General features: G+C 36.1%; 1 protein-coding gene across 1 annotated transcript in view; it reads left to right on the plus strand.

The window, feature by feature from the left end:
- EYA4 (EYA transcriptional coactivator and phosphatase 4) overlaps positions 1 to 16,883 on the plus strand; it is a 151,374-nt gene that overhangs the window by 109,235 nt on the left and 25,256 nt on the right. Inside the window, exons 7-9 of the mRNA XM_012665194.1 lie at positions 425 to 642; positions 10,011 to 10,147; positions 11,603 to 11,686. Of these exons, the coding sequence (XP_012520648.1) occupies positions 425 to 642; positions 10,011 to 10,147; positions 11,603 to 11,686 (439 nt within the window). The remainder of the gene's footprint in view (positions 1 to 424; positions 643 to 10,010; positions 10,148 to 11,602; positions 11,687 to 16,883) is intronic.

Below are 16,883 nucleotides of genomic sequence, written 5' to 3' on the forward strand. Positions count from 1 at the left end.
AAAAAAAAAAAACAGTTATCAAGGGTAGCCTAGAAGGAAAACAAAAAAATCACAAAAATGCAGACTGAGGTCTAGGTGCAGGGTGGGAGGGGCAACCACGACTCCTTGCTAGTGATGTTAGGAGATGTAGAAAAATGACTTTGTGAATAAGGACTGATTCCATCCCCTTCTCTGCTCTTTAAGCATATAGGTCCTGATGATGTAAATCCTTGGGTGAGTAATTATCAGGAAGAAAGTGAAGTGTATACGACCTTTAGGCAGATGAATATTTGTGCACTGGACCCCGGTTGCAAAACCAGTAGGGTAGTTCTTTACCGTGTGTGTGTGAAAAATGCCTACCTAGTTGTCTGCATTCATTTGGATCACCTCAAAGCTGTGTACTCAGGAATCAATGCGCCGAATATTATTCTTTCACTTACCATAGTGATTGGTTACTTTCTCTTTTAAACACACACACATCTCCATTATTGTTTCAGGACTATCCATCCTATACAGCCTTTGGCCAAAACCAGTATGCACAGTACTACTCAGCATCAACGTATGGCGCATATATGACATCGAATAACACAGCCGATGGCACACCATCTTCCGCCTCAACCTATCAGTTGCAGGAGTCTCTCCCAGGACTGACTAACCAACCAGGTACAGATCTTCACCCAGGTGAAATACTTTTATGTGTTTTGCAGTATCTAATAATATGGAGAAAATGGAAACTTCAAAGACGTGGCAGAAAGCGCCCATCGTGCTGATGTTTAATCTGTGTTAGCTTCACTGTATGAGATGAGGCTTTTCTGGCATTTCAGAAAACCCTGCCTTTAGATGTGGGATGGATAGGAGATTTTAATCTCAAAATGACAGTATATGTATGAATATGGAAATAAAAGGTGAATGGACCTTTGGCCAGACAAATTTTTGACAACAAAGAAAAATTTTTATATTTGAGTATAACTGGTAATGGTTCCTTTCTGCTGAAGAGACTGTGTAATTCCTTCATCTCTGTGAGTCGTCAGTAGCTCTAGCCACTGAACATTTCCTACATTCCTAGGATCAGCGTAGGCAGGATCAGTGGTAGGCAGTTTAGTATCTTTGTCCGATCAGAGCCTATTTAAACTCCACTGCATATTTCACTTATCTGAAGCTTGCTATATTCTTGTTGGGATTGTATTTGCTGAACATATTTGACACAGCTAAAGCATTTAAAGTTAAAAGCAAGTTTAATAGAAATTCAGCATAATCCCAATCAAAATTCCAAAACTTTTTGTAGAAAATATTGAGATGGTTCTAAAACTACAAGGAATTAGAATAGTCAAAACAATTTTGAAAAATAAGAACAAAGTTTGGAGACTCACATTGCCTTATTTCAAGATTTATAAAGTACAGTAATCAAGAAAGTACAGTATTGGCAAAAGGATAGATACATAAAGTAATGAAACAGAATGGAGAGTCCAGAAATAGACTCATACATACACTGGAAAACTGATTTTTGACCAAGGTGCAAAGGCAGTTGAATGGAGAATGAATAGTATTTTCAACAAAAGGTGCTGGAACAATTGGATGTCCATATGCAAAAGAGAATAGAATTTCAACTCATAACTCATATGCAGAAATTAACTCAAAATGAATTATAAACCTACATGTAAAAACTAAAACTGTAAAACTTCTAGAAGAAAACATGGAGGAAATCTTTGTTATCCCACGCTGCATAGAGATTTTATAGCTAGGACAATAAAAACAATCTAGAAAAGAAAAGACAAATCAGATTTCATAAAATTAAGAACTTCTACTCTTCAAAAGACACTGTTACAAGAATAAAAAGACAAGCCACGGATTAGGAGAAATATTTACAAGACACATATCTGATAAATAACTTGTATCCAGAATATATAGGGAACTCTGAAAATCACTACAAAAAGTGAGGTTAATAGCCAGGCATAGTGGCGTGCGCCCCTACTCCCAGCTACTTGAAAGGCTGAAGTGAAAGGATTGCTTCAGCCTGGGAATTTGAGGGTACACTGAGCTATGATTGCACCACTGTACTCCAGCCTGGGCAACAGAGCAGGACTCTGTCTCTGAAAAATAAAAAGGATGAAAAAAATGAGGTTAAGAATTTTTGTAAATATTAATGTGTTCAAGTATATTTTTCTACCTTCAGTTATTTGCAAGATCCAAATTCCTCTCTGCTTCTTTTTTATCCAGCTTTGGAAGGGAAAGAAAATAGGGAAACATGGTCACAGAGCTGTAAATTGTTTCCAACTGGACCAGTGGGGCCAAGATGATTCAATGCCAGGAAACGATTATTTATCACGTGCCTATTAGGTATCTGCACGCTGCTAGAAACGCATATTCCAGCAGTGAATGAGCTCTCTGTACTCCTTTAGCTTCCATTTAACAAGCAAGTCAAAGATCAAGCAGATAATTACAATAATGATGAATATTGAGAAAGGGAAAATGGTAGATAATATGGAGAATATTAACAAGTGAACTAATTTGAACATAAAGAAGAAACAGTGAAACCGATATTTTAAGCAGCAGCCAAAATATGCTTATCTCATGGATGGTAACATTCCATGGATGAAATGGTAACATTCCTTATTTTTGGTTCCCTGTTCTGAATATCATCTCTAGCTATGGAACCAAGGAAAAATAGTCTAGAAGATAGAGTTTCTTTGGTGCCTTACTTTTCAGTTTCTTTCCCCGTATCTTCCTTTAGATCCTCATATCTGTGAGCACACAGCCCCTTTCAATTTCTGGTCCTTGTCCTGCTAGAGCTTCTTATTTAGATTTTTCAACTGTGTCAGCCTCCCTGAGCACCTGTATCTCTTGCAGGGCCAGGACTAGGTAAGGCCAGTGAAGCACTGAGAGCACAAAATTTAGGGAGAAACTCATTCTCATCGCCTTAAATGTTGTGCCCTAGGGCCTGGGTCCCTTACTCATCAGTCCCAGCCTAAATCACATGTCCCAAATCTGTCCTGATCCTCTTTGAGTCAATACTTGAGTTTCATTAAGGATCTCACCTTAATTCAAAGAATCAATGATTTCAGAATCCTTGCTTTACAAGGAGTGGAGATACTTTAGGTAAGGAGATTATTGACAAACTCTTATCACACCGTGGAAGGTTTTTCTCAATAGTGAAAGCTTGGAGGAATACAAGGTGGGGTGAGTCTGTTCAAAAACAACCCAGTAGAAATGTCTGATCATCAAGGTGTTAGAGACTGAATGAGAGACAGGAACAGCAGAGTGTTTTTGAATTTACTAGACTACAGCTGCCATGAATGAAAACCATTTGCATGCTCAAATATGGTATGTTCTGGGTAGAGCTTTGAGTAAAAGGTTGCTTTTGCTTTAGTTTCCATGTGATCCCAACACAGTTTTTCTGCAGGAAAGACACCAATGGTTACTTTCCATTAGCTAAAAAATAATCAGTATTGAGACTAGCTATTTTATTTGTATTAAAAATCCTAAATGCAGGCAGGTAGATAGTCTGAATGTGTGACTTTGAATGTGACATAGTCACATGTGGCGTTTGCATATTCACTATCAGAATGCTGCTATTTCTTCAGGCTTCCATGGGGTGCTGATGCCAACAAATATAGTTTGACATAATTTTCAGATTTTATTAGACTTTTTGTTGAATTTAAAGAAGAAATTATTTCTACATGTAACTATTTTTCTGCCAAAATCGTAACGACACACCTGCCTGGATCTTTAAAGAATTCTGTGACCTCAGAATTCAGTCAAGGTAGTTTCAAGTTTAATTTTGCCTTTTCAGATCTGGCATGCATCCAAAAAACAAACACGTTTATAACTATGGGATTTTTATTTATTATTGATGGAATCTGATGTATTTAGTTTAAGGGTAGGAAAAGTATTTCCCATTGACCAGTTCTGCATTTTGGACTTAAAGCAGAAACCTAAGAGTCAAATCCACAATTTCTCATAGAACATTTACTGTTGATTTCCATTTTTATAATAAAAACATAACTTATGCTCAATAAGAGCCAGCTGGCTGTTCTGATTTAGAGATAAGCCTAATGAAATAAAGTCAGATCTAAATATCCAAAACTTACAAGGTGCAGTTATTCATTGCTATACTGATTAAAGGATAATTATTTAATCATGCGTAATGCTGGGTTAAGAAAAGCCTAGGGCATTCAGTGATGACTGATATTATTTGGACATTGCAAATAGCATTCAGTTATTTTACTTTACTTTATTAGGTAGTTCGACAGTGGATTTAAAGAAACATCACTATGCTGATTAAGAACAGACATTTTAGTTCATTATCTTTATAAAGATTTTTCTTTGTCTTTAATATAAAGTTTATATTAGGTATATTATATTTTTGATTTGTACTCAGAAAGTTTGAGGACTGATGAGCACATGAAGATGAGAGATATAGCTTCTCCTTTTCAAATATTTTAAACATCTTTAAAATTAAATGTAGTCAGTAATCTATAACAGTGTTATGGTTTATCCTGGGACCTTAATGAACATTACAGTACAGTAGCTAATTGAACTTAACAAGTGCTCCAGAAATGTAAAGGATGTAGTGAGATCACTTCACTCTCTGAAAAGAAGCCACTTGCAAAGGCAGAACACAGCAGCCTTTTCATAACTTCATGGTTTTTCACATGCCAGGAAGCTAACTCATCTAATTGAAACTAACAAGAGGATGTAGATTGAAAGGATGGACCACACTGAACTGGACCACTATTGTACCAGTTTACGTTTTCCCCACCTGCAGCCTTACTGTGCCCTTGTGCAATTACCTGAGTGAAATTTGGCAGAGGCAGTGGAATTAACAGCTTTCTCCTTTAAAAAAAAAAAGTGTCAACAAATGTTTAATGACCAGTTGAGCTCAAGTTCCTTGTTTTACCCTTTATCAGAAGAAAGGACAGAGCCTTCAGAAGGAATAGAGGTCAGTATAATTCCACCTGGGTGATGGTGGTAGGAGCCCAGATATATCACATGCCCTCTACAGGTTGTCCTCTTTTACTTCTATGAAGTTCTTTCAACAAATTCCTTGGCCCTCCCTCGCACAGAAATCATATAATCCCCATATAACTCTTTTTTAAATTTATTTTTTAATTGTCAAATGAAAATCGTGTACATACAGGCATGATGGGAGGCACCTGTAGTCCCAGCTACTCAAGAGACTGAGGCAGGAGGATAGCTTGAACCCAGGAGTTTGAGTCCAGTCTGGGCAACATAGTGAGACTCTGTGTCTTTAAAAAAAAATCATATATTGTGTATAACACTTCATTTTGAAACATTGTGAAATGGCTAAATTGAACTAATTAACATATGTATTACCTCACATACTTATTTTTGTGGTGAGAAAAATATATTCTCCTAGTAATTTTCAAGACTACAATACGTTGTTATTAACTGTAGTCACCAAGTTGTAAATTTATTCCTCCTATGTAACTGAAATTTTGTGTCCTTTAACCAACAGCTCCCTAATCTCCACCCCCCACATCCCCACAGTCCCTGGTAACCATCATCCTACTCTCTACTACTATAAATTCAATTTTTTTTTTTTGCACTGTACATATCACGCAGTATTTGTCTTTCTGTGCCTGGCTTATTTCACTTAACATAATGTTGTCCAGGTTCATCTATGTTGTCCCAAGCGACAGAATTTTCTTCTTTTTCAAGGCTGAATGGTATTCCATTGTGTACATATGCCACATTTTCTTTAACTATTCATCCAGCGATGGACACTTAGGTTGATTCCTTATGTTGGTTATTGTGAATAAGGCTGTACTTAACATGGAAGTACAGATATCTCTTTGACATACTGATTTCATTTCCTTTCAATATGTACCTGGTAGTGGTTTTGCCAGATCGTATGCTAGTTATATTTCTAATTTTTTGAAACCTCTGTACTGTTTTGCTTGATGGCTGTACTAATTTACATTACACTCCCACCAACAGTGTGCAGGGTTCCTTTTCCCCACATCCTCTCCTACACTTGTTGTCTTTCTTCTTGGTAATAGCCATTTCAACAGGCATGAGATGATATCTTATTGTGGTTGTTCTAATTTACATTTCTTTGATGATTAGTGATGTTGAGCATTTTTTCATATATCTTTTGATCATTTATATGTCTTTTTTTGAGAAATGTCTTTATAGATTCTTTATCCATTTTTTAACTGGATCATTTGTTTTATATCATTGAGTTGTTTGAGTTTCTTATATATTTTGGATATTAACCCCTTATCATGTGTATGGTTTGCAAATATTTTCTCCCATTCTGGTAGGTTGTTATATGATTCTTGATGAGTAAAAGCAGATCTAGGTTTGACCTTTTTGTAACCTGGAGAGTCAGTTGCTGTTTGCATGAGGTATTATAGCCAAATGGTGAAAGTAGAAGTTCCGGAATCATAGCAATGTTGCCACTTACCAACTATTTAATTTTGGTAAATTAATTAAGTCCTATATGTCTCCATGTCCTCCATTATTAGAAGATGATAATGAAGGGCCTAATTCACTGGGTTGGAGTGGAGTGAGGTTTAAGTCATATATACATATATATAGTTTCATAATAAAGAGCTCCAACAAATCAATAAGAAAAAGACAAACAACTCAATATTTTAAATGAGCAAAAGATTTAACAGTTACCTCATAAAAAATGATATCAAATGGGCAAGAAACATATGAAAATGTGTTCTCTGTAATTATTCATCAAGAAAATGCAAATTAAAACTACAATAAGAAACCACTATGCATGTACACCCACAATGGCTCAAATTAAAAAGACTAATAATACCAAGTATTATTAGTAGGGATGTGGAGCAACTAGAACTCTCATTGCTGGTAAGAGAGTAAATTGATAAAACCACTTTGGGGAAAAGTCAGTGTCTATTAAAGATAAACATATGCCTTCCCTCTGACCCAGCAATACCATTGCTAGGTATAGAGTCCCAAGAAGAATGAGAGCTTATGTCCACAAAGACATGTACAAGAATGTATATAGCAGCTTTACTTATAATAGCCTAAAATTGTGAATAACCCAAATGTCCATCAATGAAATGGATAAAGTATAACATACATACATGATGAAATTCTAGCCACATTAAGGAAAGAACAAACAACTGCTCCAGGCTATAATGTGGATGATCTCACAGACATAATGAGCAGTGAATGAAGCCAAACACAAGTTTCAGTAAAAATTTTTTAAAGGACAGTGTATAACACTTCTCATATATATATATATAGAGAGAGAGAGAGAGACAGAGAGAGAGAGAGAGGGAGAGAGAGAGAGAGAGAGAGATAAAAGAATATATATACACACACTAGAAATTTAATAAATGTGGACCTACTCTTCATAGTTTTCCTAAAAAGCTATGCATTTATCCCCCGAGAAAATGCCTCTGCCCATGTTTTGTCCAAATTCTTAGAGCTCTTTTGGATCCTTCAGTAACTTGAAAAGAATCAATGGGAAGGAATAAAGTCTTATGTTTACTGAAACCCAGACACTTCCTATGGCCACAGTCTTTCCCTGGCCTCTTCTGCTCTTTTCACCCCCTCACTGTGACAGCTGTGGGATAGCAGAGTTGAGTGGTTCCTGCTAAATGCCTTCTTTATGGATCTAATCTACAATCAACCACCCATGACTGATCACAATGACTGGGATTTTGCAAGTTTTTGTCCCTTCAGTTCTTGCACTGTGGCAGGAAGGAAGCTGTCTGATGATAGTTAACACCTGAAAATTGATCGATTATGAATATAAAAAAAGGTTTTATGGATTATCCAAAAAATTTTTAAAAGCTTGTGTAATAAATGAGGGCTAATTTGAGTCACCATTTTATTTTAATTTGTGGGCTATAGAATTAGGATAATTTTGTTTCACAAAAGAATTAAAAATGGAAAAATTTTTGAGTGCTTTTATTTAAAAGTTGGTGTGTATTCACATACCTAAAGTCTCATTTAATACCTATGTAAGTAAGCTGAAACTCCATTTACCGTAAGACAGTGCTATATTCAACCCCATAACTAAAACCTTTCCTATTATGCTGTTACTCTCACCCAGGCAATAACAGAGACCCATGCGTTGAACTGTGCTGGCAATATTCTTAGAGCAAATAGTATTTGGAGCACAGACATATTTTTGATTCTGCCCTAACATGTACAGTGTTTCCCAAAGGAAATGTTAAAACCAATAGAAACGTTTAGAGATTAGCGATGTAAAAATTACTGTTTCTCAGAAAAAAACATTGCCTAAGTTTATTCATATTTGTTTATTTAGATTAATAACTACTTGACTCTCCTCAGAATTATTTTATTTTAATTTCATGATAAAGCATGATAGTCATGACATCATTACATTAAAAAATTATGTAATTAAAATTTAATATAGTTGGCCATCTGGCTCTCCTAGAGATTTTTACTTTATACATATGCTTGAAATCAAATTATTATAAATTATATTTATCCCTCAGTAATCCAAAAAGGTAGCTATTATTACCCATTATTATACAATGAAACTGAGATTCAGAGAGATTGAGTAAAATGCTTGAAGTCACACAGTAATTCTGACTCTCTGACTTGTTATATTGTTCCTCACAGTTGCCTCAGTTTATCCTAACCACCCCCCTCATAGGTTTGCCACCGCTCAGTACTTTCTGCCTTCTGAGATACATTGTCACTGGCTTTAGACGCGTCAGAATTTTAGGTATCTGTGGGACATGCAGAAGTCAATTAGATAAAAGGTCTGAAACTTAGGATGTGTCTTGGTTGGAGGTATAGATTTATGTCTGGGTCATCATATGTAAGGTCATTAATGTATGAGAGTTTTAAATCACCAAGGGTGTGGGGAGTGAGAAGTACAGTGATCAAAGGATAGAACTCTTAAATACCAGTTTATAAGGAATAAGAGAAGGACAATAGTTGATGTCTCGCAGACAGAGAAGGACAGAGAAGGTGAGAGAGATTCTAGAACTAGGAGAGTGAAAGACCATCAGCAGCCAAATCATGGTTCAAAGGGGGTGATGTTTAAGAGGATTAAACACAGCACAGAGATCCAGGAAGAAGAACTGAGCCTGTCTATTGCCATTGCATTTATCAGTGAGGTAGTTATTGGGGACTCTTAGCAAGAATATTTTTACTAGCGCCTTTGTGAACTGAAGCTAGATTTTGATAAATCACGTGTCAAAAAGTGGAGACAAATGGGCTGTCCAGTACTGTAGCCACTGGCCACATGTGGCTATTGAAAACTTGTAATGTGGTACTGCAGATTGAGGTCTGCTGTGAGTATAGAAGATGCACAAGATTTCAAAGACTTAGTATGAAAGAGAATGTAAAACCTATCATTGACAACAGTTATGTTGATTATATGCTGAAATGATAAATTAACATATATGAATAAGTTTAATTTTACATATCTTTTTTTTAATGTGGCTGCTAAAAAGTTTAAAATTATATATGTGGTCACATTTGTGGCTCACATTATATTTGTGTTGGACAGCACTGGTATGTACTATTGTTTTAAGGAGTTTTATTTAAAAGAGAAGATAGCAAGCACATAATATCTCGATGGGAAATGCAAGGCCAAGGGAAGAACTTTTAAATTTGTCAGGTCAGGAGATCCCAGAAATGGGACAGGTTGAAGCAAAGATGCAAGAGGGTTTAACTCATGGACCATGATCCCCTAATAGATGGGATTGAGGAGTCAAGCTTACAAGTGCAGGGGTGGGTCTGATCCAGAACACATCTCATTCTCCAAACTGTGACCCAAAAATAGAGGTGAAGATAGATCTAAATGGAGATAAATATATAGGTAAGAGTACAAAGAGGAATTTGAGGGCATAGGGAGTATAAAGACGTTCAGGTTTAATAGATCATATAGATTAAAACTAGGAGGGATTTTTGTGTGTTTGGGATTATAAATCTTTCTTTTTCATAAGGAGGTTTCTATTGTATAGGAATGTGTTAAGATAATTAATAATGAAGACTCATACTTGATCTAAAAATGAAGCACTGTTCTTGACACGAGTTGTTATTTACAGGAGAGTTTGATACCGTGCAGAGCCCCTCCACACCCATCAAAGATCTTGATGAGAGAACATGTAGGAGTTCTGGGTCAAAGTCCAGAGGAAGAGGCCGGAAAAATAATCCCTCCCCTCCTCCTGACAGTGACTTGGAGGTATGCCTACTTATTCCTAAAGAGTGTAATATGATGCTTTATTTTATTGAATGATATATTATATACCTTGCAGCCCCATTAAGTTTCAAGCTTAAAAAAAAGACGTATAATGAATTGAGTGGACATACTTTGTCATAGGCATTTTGCAGCTCTGAAGTTTGAGATTTTATCCATTATAATGGCAAAATTAAAAACAATGACAACTTAAAAGTAGTACTGCTTTGAAAATTCTAGGTCTGAGATAACTGCATCTTTTGATCCAAATTTGCACAAACAAATTTTTAGAATGAAGCCATCATTTGTAGTATAATTTTCTGAAAAACACAATATTTGATAGTACTACCATAATGAAAGACATCTATATGGGTCATTAAATTTAAAAAGATAAAAGTAATCTGTATGGAGAGACAAAGTCATCTTCTGAAAATAGGAAAAATTTCAATCATTTATTAAAATTTTTATATTTGTGAAAATTTCAGTATATGTCGTTTTTCTGCTTGTGAGCTCTTTTGAGATACAGTTGTACTAATAAGCAAGTTGATTTTTATTATAAAACATCAGGAGAAACTATTCTTAATCATACCATAATATATTACTGCTTACATAATAACCAAATACTTCAACTAAGGAAAAAACTAAATCACCAGACTTAGTAAAATCAAGCATCAGCCATGTGTGCTTCTTCATAAGAGAGAACTCCCTTTACTTGAACAACAGCAAGTTTGAATCTCTTCTAGAACCTGGCAGGTGATATAGTTGAGTGACCCGGCTGGGGAGTCCAGCAAACTGGGGGAGCCCAGCAAACTAGGACGATGGCCCCTTCTGAGAGATTTACCCCTCACTGCCCTGTGGGAATGTCAGCCAACCTGGCCACAACTTCTCTGCCATGGTCAGAATCCTGAAGTTTGTGTAAAATCGCCTAATTTTGAAACAATGCTAAATAATATGAAATTTTTCAAAACTCCGTGCAGATCAAACAACAGATTTGCTGGCCTAATCTGACCCAAAGCTCCGCATTTTGCAATTTCTGTTCAGGGGTTATCTATTGATACTTTTAAATATTTTTTAAAAATTTACTTCTTCACATAAATTGCAAAATTTTATGGATCCACGAAATGGAAAACTAAAATACATAGAGTTTCAAGCACATTTCTGTCATAAAGACCAAATGTGTCTTTTTTTGGTATTAACTACAAGTAAATGTTTGCATAAATATATTCAAGTTAGGACTTCTGACTTTTAAGCTTGTTATTATTTCTATCACTCTTGTTCCTCAGATTTTACAGGAGTTAGATTCAGCAAATTTGAAAGACAATTAATGAAGTAACAGGATTATTTTCTATAAAATGGTATCAAGATGATATCCAACAATGCAGGGAAATGTTTTCTACTGGTAAAGAGATTTCTTTTTCCTTAAACTTTATAATTTTTTGATATTTATTTTTTTGTCTTCAGCGTGTGTTTGTCTGGGATTTGGATGAAACCATTATTGTTTTTCACTCACTGCTCACAGGATCTTATGCACAGAAGTATGGCAAGGTAAGAAATCAAGAAATTTTACTTTAAGAAATCTTGTTAGAATTTTATTTTGTTCAAAAATCAAGGGCCATTTAAAAATGCTTTTTAAGTGTTTTTATTGCAGTCTATCAGATTTTTCTCTTAATTATTTATTTCCAGTGGCTTATTGTTCTTTAATATGAATTGGCAAATTTTACTAAGCTAATTAGAAATTGAGTTCTCTTTTGTTTCTTCAAAACGACTGAGTTTTCTACATCAAGACCAAACTTCTTACTCTCACACAATAATTTAAAAATTTTTTTTTGTAAATTGAAGTGGACTTTAAAACATTATAAAATCATATATTATCCCATTTAGGAAATTTAAGAAATTGTTTGAACTAATTTGTTGCATCAACTGTTGCTATAGAATGCCATTTGAAATAAGCAAGTAATCTTTTGTTAGACAGATTCTTTGGATTTGTGAATGAAAGTTTTTCTGTAACTTTAGTAAACATACGAACAGCAACTGGGACAACACCCCCCCCATACACAAAGTGAGTGACAGATGGGCGCATTATTCCCCTGCCTTTTTCTCTTGCTATTGTTTTTACAGTAAGCTTCTTAGAACAGTGTTGTTGTACACCATCACGAGTGCGTCTCCCCAAGACCAATGCAACTGCAACAGGCTTTTCGGCTGGAAACACAATTGTTTAGGCCTTAACTACCGATTCAGAACAGGTTGGCCTGCCTGCAGTTACTGTGTCAAAGTCGTCTCCAACTTTGGTTCCTTTGTATATACATTTACAAAAATGTCTTGTTATGTCTTTATTTATTTATTTATTTATTATCCCATTATTTGATAGTCTTAGGTCAGCTCAGCGTGCAGTTTTTAGCGACAATGTTAAGCCTTGTTTTCTAGACAGGTAATGATGAATGGCATTCGAGTGTATCTTCCTAAATTGCACTTTGGGTGAATGTGCATTGTCATTTGTTTTTCGGTATTGGTAATGGATGTTGCTAAACAGATATGAAAGGTTAACAGTGTTGTTTAACAACCATTTACAAAAAAGAATCTTAGCCCCTTCATCACAATTATCATCTAAAAAGTCTTCTCCAAAGCAGGATGCATACATATCCACCAGACATATAAGACCCTCCATTGGGATAAGGAAAGAAAATATTAGAATGAATACACATATACAAATACACATGTGTATCTCATACTTATTAATTTTTATTATCTGTTTCATAATGCATATACTTTATATAAATACATTGTTTTAGTTAGCTCTGCTGCTATAACAAATTACCATAGACTGGGCGGCTTAAACCACAAACATTTATTTCTCATAATTCTGGAGGCTGAAAAGGCCAAGGCCAACATGTCAGCAGATTCAGTTCTGGTGAGGGCCTGCTTCCCAGTTTACAGATGGTGGTCTTCTTGCTGTGTCCTCCCATCGTGGAAAGCGGAGAGAAAGAGAAAGCAGGCTCTTGTATCTTTTTATAGGGGGACTAAGCCCATTCATGACGGCTCCACCCTCATGACCTATTATTAATAATCACCTCCCAAAGGCCCCACCTCCTAATGCCATCACACTGGGGTTAGGATTTCAGTATAGGAATTTTGAGCGAGCACAGACATTTGGTCGATAGCATAAATGCACATGATTATAATTTATAAGTAAATTACTATACAGAAATTTGGAGTGCACACTGAAAATTCTATTACTGATGGAGTATGCAATCTAAAAAGTTTCCAGGCAATAATCTAAAGGATTTCTTCTGAAATAGTATCAGCTTATCAAAAGTACACAGTAAATTCTGTTGAACTGATTGTAATATTTTTGTGCAGCTAAATTTATATTATATAAGTGTTTAAAATAAATAGTCTAATTTGAGTACATGAACCCAAATAAACATCCCTTCAAAATAGTCACCATATGGGACTATACCTAAATATACATGATGTTCCCATTGTGAAAAATAAGTGTTGGTACTCACCTTTTGGAAATATCTTTAGACCGTCAGGATATTTCCTGACTTCCAATGTTCATCCTTTTGTGGTAATTTTGATCTTTAGAAATAATAAGATCATTTGGAACCAAGGCAATGGATTAGGACCATGGTAAAAATGTCACTACATATATTTGTTTTCATTTTGTCAAAAATGCCATAGAGTAATGAAGCTGCTTTTCTCAGTTGACTCATAAACTGGCTCTAAGAACAATTCCAAAAGCTAAGTTTTCAGACTTCTCCCAGCATTGGTGCGTCGTTGAAATAAACGTCGACTCCCTGGATGAGTGCCTGGACGTGCAGTACTTGTTTCAACATATAGTTTTCATTATTTCAAAGTATTGTCTAAAAAGCTTTGTTCAAATACAAATAGAGACTTTCTCCATGCTCCCAGAAGGTTAAGACAGCAGAGAATACGGAAAGGGTGGGACAAAGTGAGGGGAAGAAGGAAACTAACCTTTATTCAATGCTATGATGTGCTGTGCAGTAAGCATCACACAATATTAAGGGGTAGGTTGTTCTCCCCACCCTATGGATGAGGAAACATACTCAAAGAGGTAATAAAATGTGTGCACAGGCACACAACTAGTCAGTGGCAGGTATGAGTCCTGGGGCTCTGGACTCTGACTCCAAAGCCCATGTTCTTTCTGCTGTAGCACGTTAGATGGCCTAGGCAATTAATCTATCGGGAGTACAATAGAAGAGTAATATTTCCTAAGAGGAATAAAGACAATTAGTGAGGTACTGTATAGGCCATTGTATGAGTTCTCTTTAAGTTGTAATAATTCAAATTATCTTCTCTCAGACACTTGGGATATTTTTTCATCAAGAGGTAAAACTTAAGAAATACTCAGTGAAATAGAGTGTGGCAGGCAGTGATCAGTACCTAGCAGTGATGCAGAGTCTGAAAAGAATCGAGGTGCTATTGGAAGGGTATGAAGAAGATAAGCTTTCATTTGTAGACTACCTGGCATGTGGCATAGCCTGTGTTTAACATTTTAGAAGCAATGTGGGGGCTGGAGGAAGTTAAGGACAAGAGCTTTTGAGTTGGATGAACTTAAGTTTGAAAGTCAAGTTCTGATGCTTACAGCTTTCTGACTCTGGCAAATTAATTAATTCCTCAGCCTTAATATCTGTGAAATGGGAATAACACCATCCATAGCAAATAAGAATTAAAGAGATAGCATGTTTGAAGGGCACAGCAGACCATTTGGTGTGAATTAACAACTCAAAAAAATTATAGCTACTGTTGGTCACTTTTACACACCTTATTTCATTTAATTCTCACAATTACTCTGCTGTAATTTATTGTGATACAAGGCTTGTGGATGAGGAAACCAGGCTTGTGAAGGCTTAAGTAACTTGACCAAGGTCACAAAAATGACAAATGTTGGTACATATATTGGAAACCAAGTCAGTTTTATAGCAAGTCTGTGTTCTTTTATCTCTGCTTACTAGGTCTATTAGGAGGTCTATTAGAATTGACTAGGTTGAGCAAGGTTTTTATTCAGGGCAACTTAAGAAAATTAAAGTAAAAATGTTTTTAGGCTATGTTATTTTCTAATCAAAATAAAAACACCCTTATTGAATTCCATGAAAAATAACTTAGATTTCCTTATTTATTGAACTATTATTAAAATTTTTCTAAAAGTCATTTTATCATTGACATTTTTCTTAACGTTACTAAGGAAATGAGCATTGCCTTTTGGCCAGTACGACATCAATATCTTGGCATATTGAGAAGTGCTAAGTAAGGCCCATCTTGTGAAGCTGCGGGCCACATGCAGCTCAGGGGTCCTTGCATATGGGACAGAAAGGATGTCGGGTGGCTTCACCTTCACCACAAACCGTAAAGGCAAATGGGCAGTGGAAGGACCTCCTGTGCCTAAGGGCAAGTCATTTGCCCTCTGATCTTGTTTCATTTGAAAATGGTTCTACTCCATTTCCTTCCTACAGTTACTGAGTGGATTAACTGAGATAACGTAACTATATAAAAATGACACTCCACTATGAACACTGTCATCCATCTCCCTGGTCAGAAAAACTTAAGTAAAAAATACACATTCTTTCCCCCAAATAAGAAATGACTAAAGGCAGATGTTTCAGACCTGCGGAAGGTCAGTATTAACTCTTACAATGCACGCAGTGGTACTGCAGTGGCCTCCATACAGTGAGCTGGACGCTGGGCCTCTACAGGCCAGAGATGTGAAATCATGTTCCTGAAATTACCACACCTACCGACATATCTACCTGTCTATCGTTCTCTCCCACCACCCATAAACAGTGGACAATCATAAGTACCATTTTGACCTCCTGCTGTGTGCCTGGCATTTGCTGAGCATCCTGCTAAATGCCTTCTTTCTTTGGCTTTCACCACCAGCCTGTGTGCTTGGTACCGTGTTACACAGCTCATACATGGCACGGCCAATGGAACCCAGATCTCTTTGACAGGTTCTTAATCTCTATACTCTTTTGTTCTCATATTTTTCCCCACACCCTATAAAAATAAAATTCATGGGACACAGTAATATAGGTGTGCCATTGTACTTATCAATTGCCCTATATAAAGAACTTTTGTGTTTTCATTTAAGAAAAAGCACTTTTGGAAAATTCTACTTCCATTTATAAATAAATAATGTGGATTTTCCAAGGATATTCCTAATATGTTATCACTTTTTGACTCTGTCCTGTTGTCAACACCCTCTCTTCTCAAGCAGAACTGTTCCTGGACATTTCCTGTAGCGGCAAGTGAGGTGCGTCAGTATCTGAGCTCTGCTGCAGTGGGGCTGGTGATGGGTTTTGCAGCTGAGCACCAGTTGGCGTGTCTAGATTTCAACACTACAAAACTCTAAAATAAGAGTTTGTAAATTTGACAAGATGTAGGCCAGGAATCATCCATCATCTGTTAGAGTTTAGGAAGATTATTCCTATTCCCTGATTAATTGTATATGTTATTTTACCTGATAAGTTGCAGTAATTCCTTTTTGGGGAGAATTACTGGCAAAGGGAAGTAAATAAATTGTGCTTTAGGGATTTGGTTCATTTCAGAGCATTAATGTATCATGTGCTATGAAGCTATGATTCTCTAAAGTTATTCCACCATAAAGATACAAAGGAAATAGCCCAAGTCAGGGGGAAAAACTGAAGAAAAAGTGAATGGTTGCCTTGTAATGTGAAATTAAAACTCAGGCTCCCCAAAGTACTTGCTCATTTTACACGACATC

This window comes from Propithecus coquereli, unplaced genomic scaffold, assembly GCF_000956105.1.
Source record: "Propithecus coquereli isolate 6110/MARCELLA unplaced genomic scaffold, Pcoq_1.0 Scaffold98, whole genome shotgun sequence".
In the NCBI taxonomy this organism is placed as follows: Eukaryota; Metazoa; Chordata; class Mammalia; order Primates; family Indriidae; genus Propithecus; species Propithecus coquereli.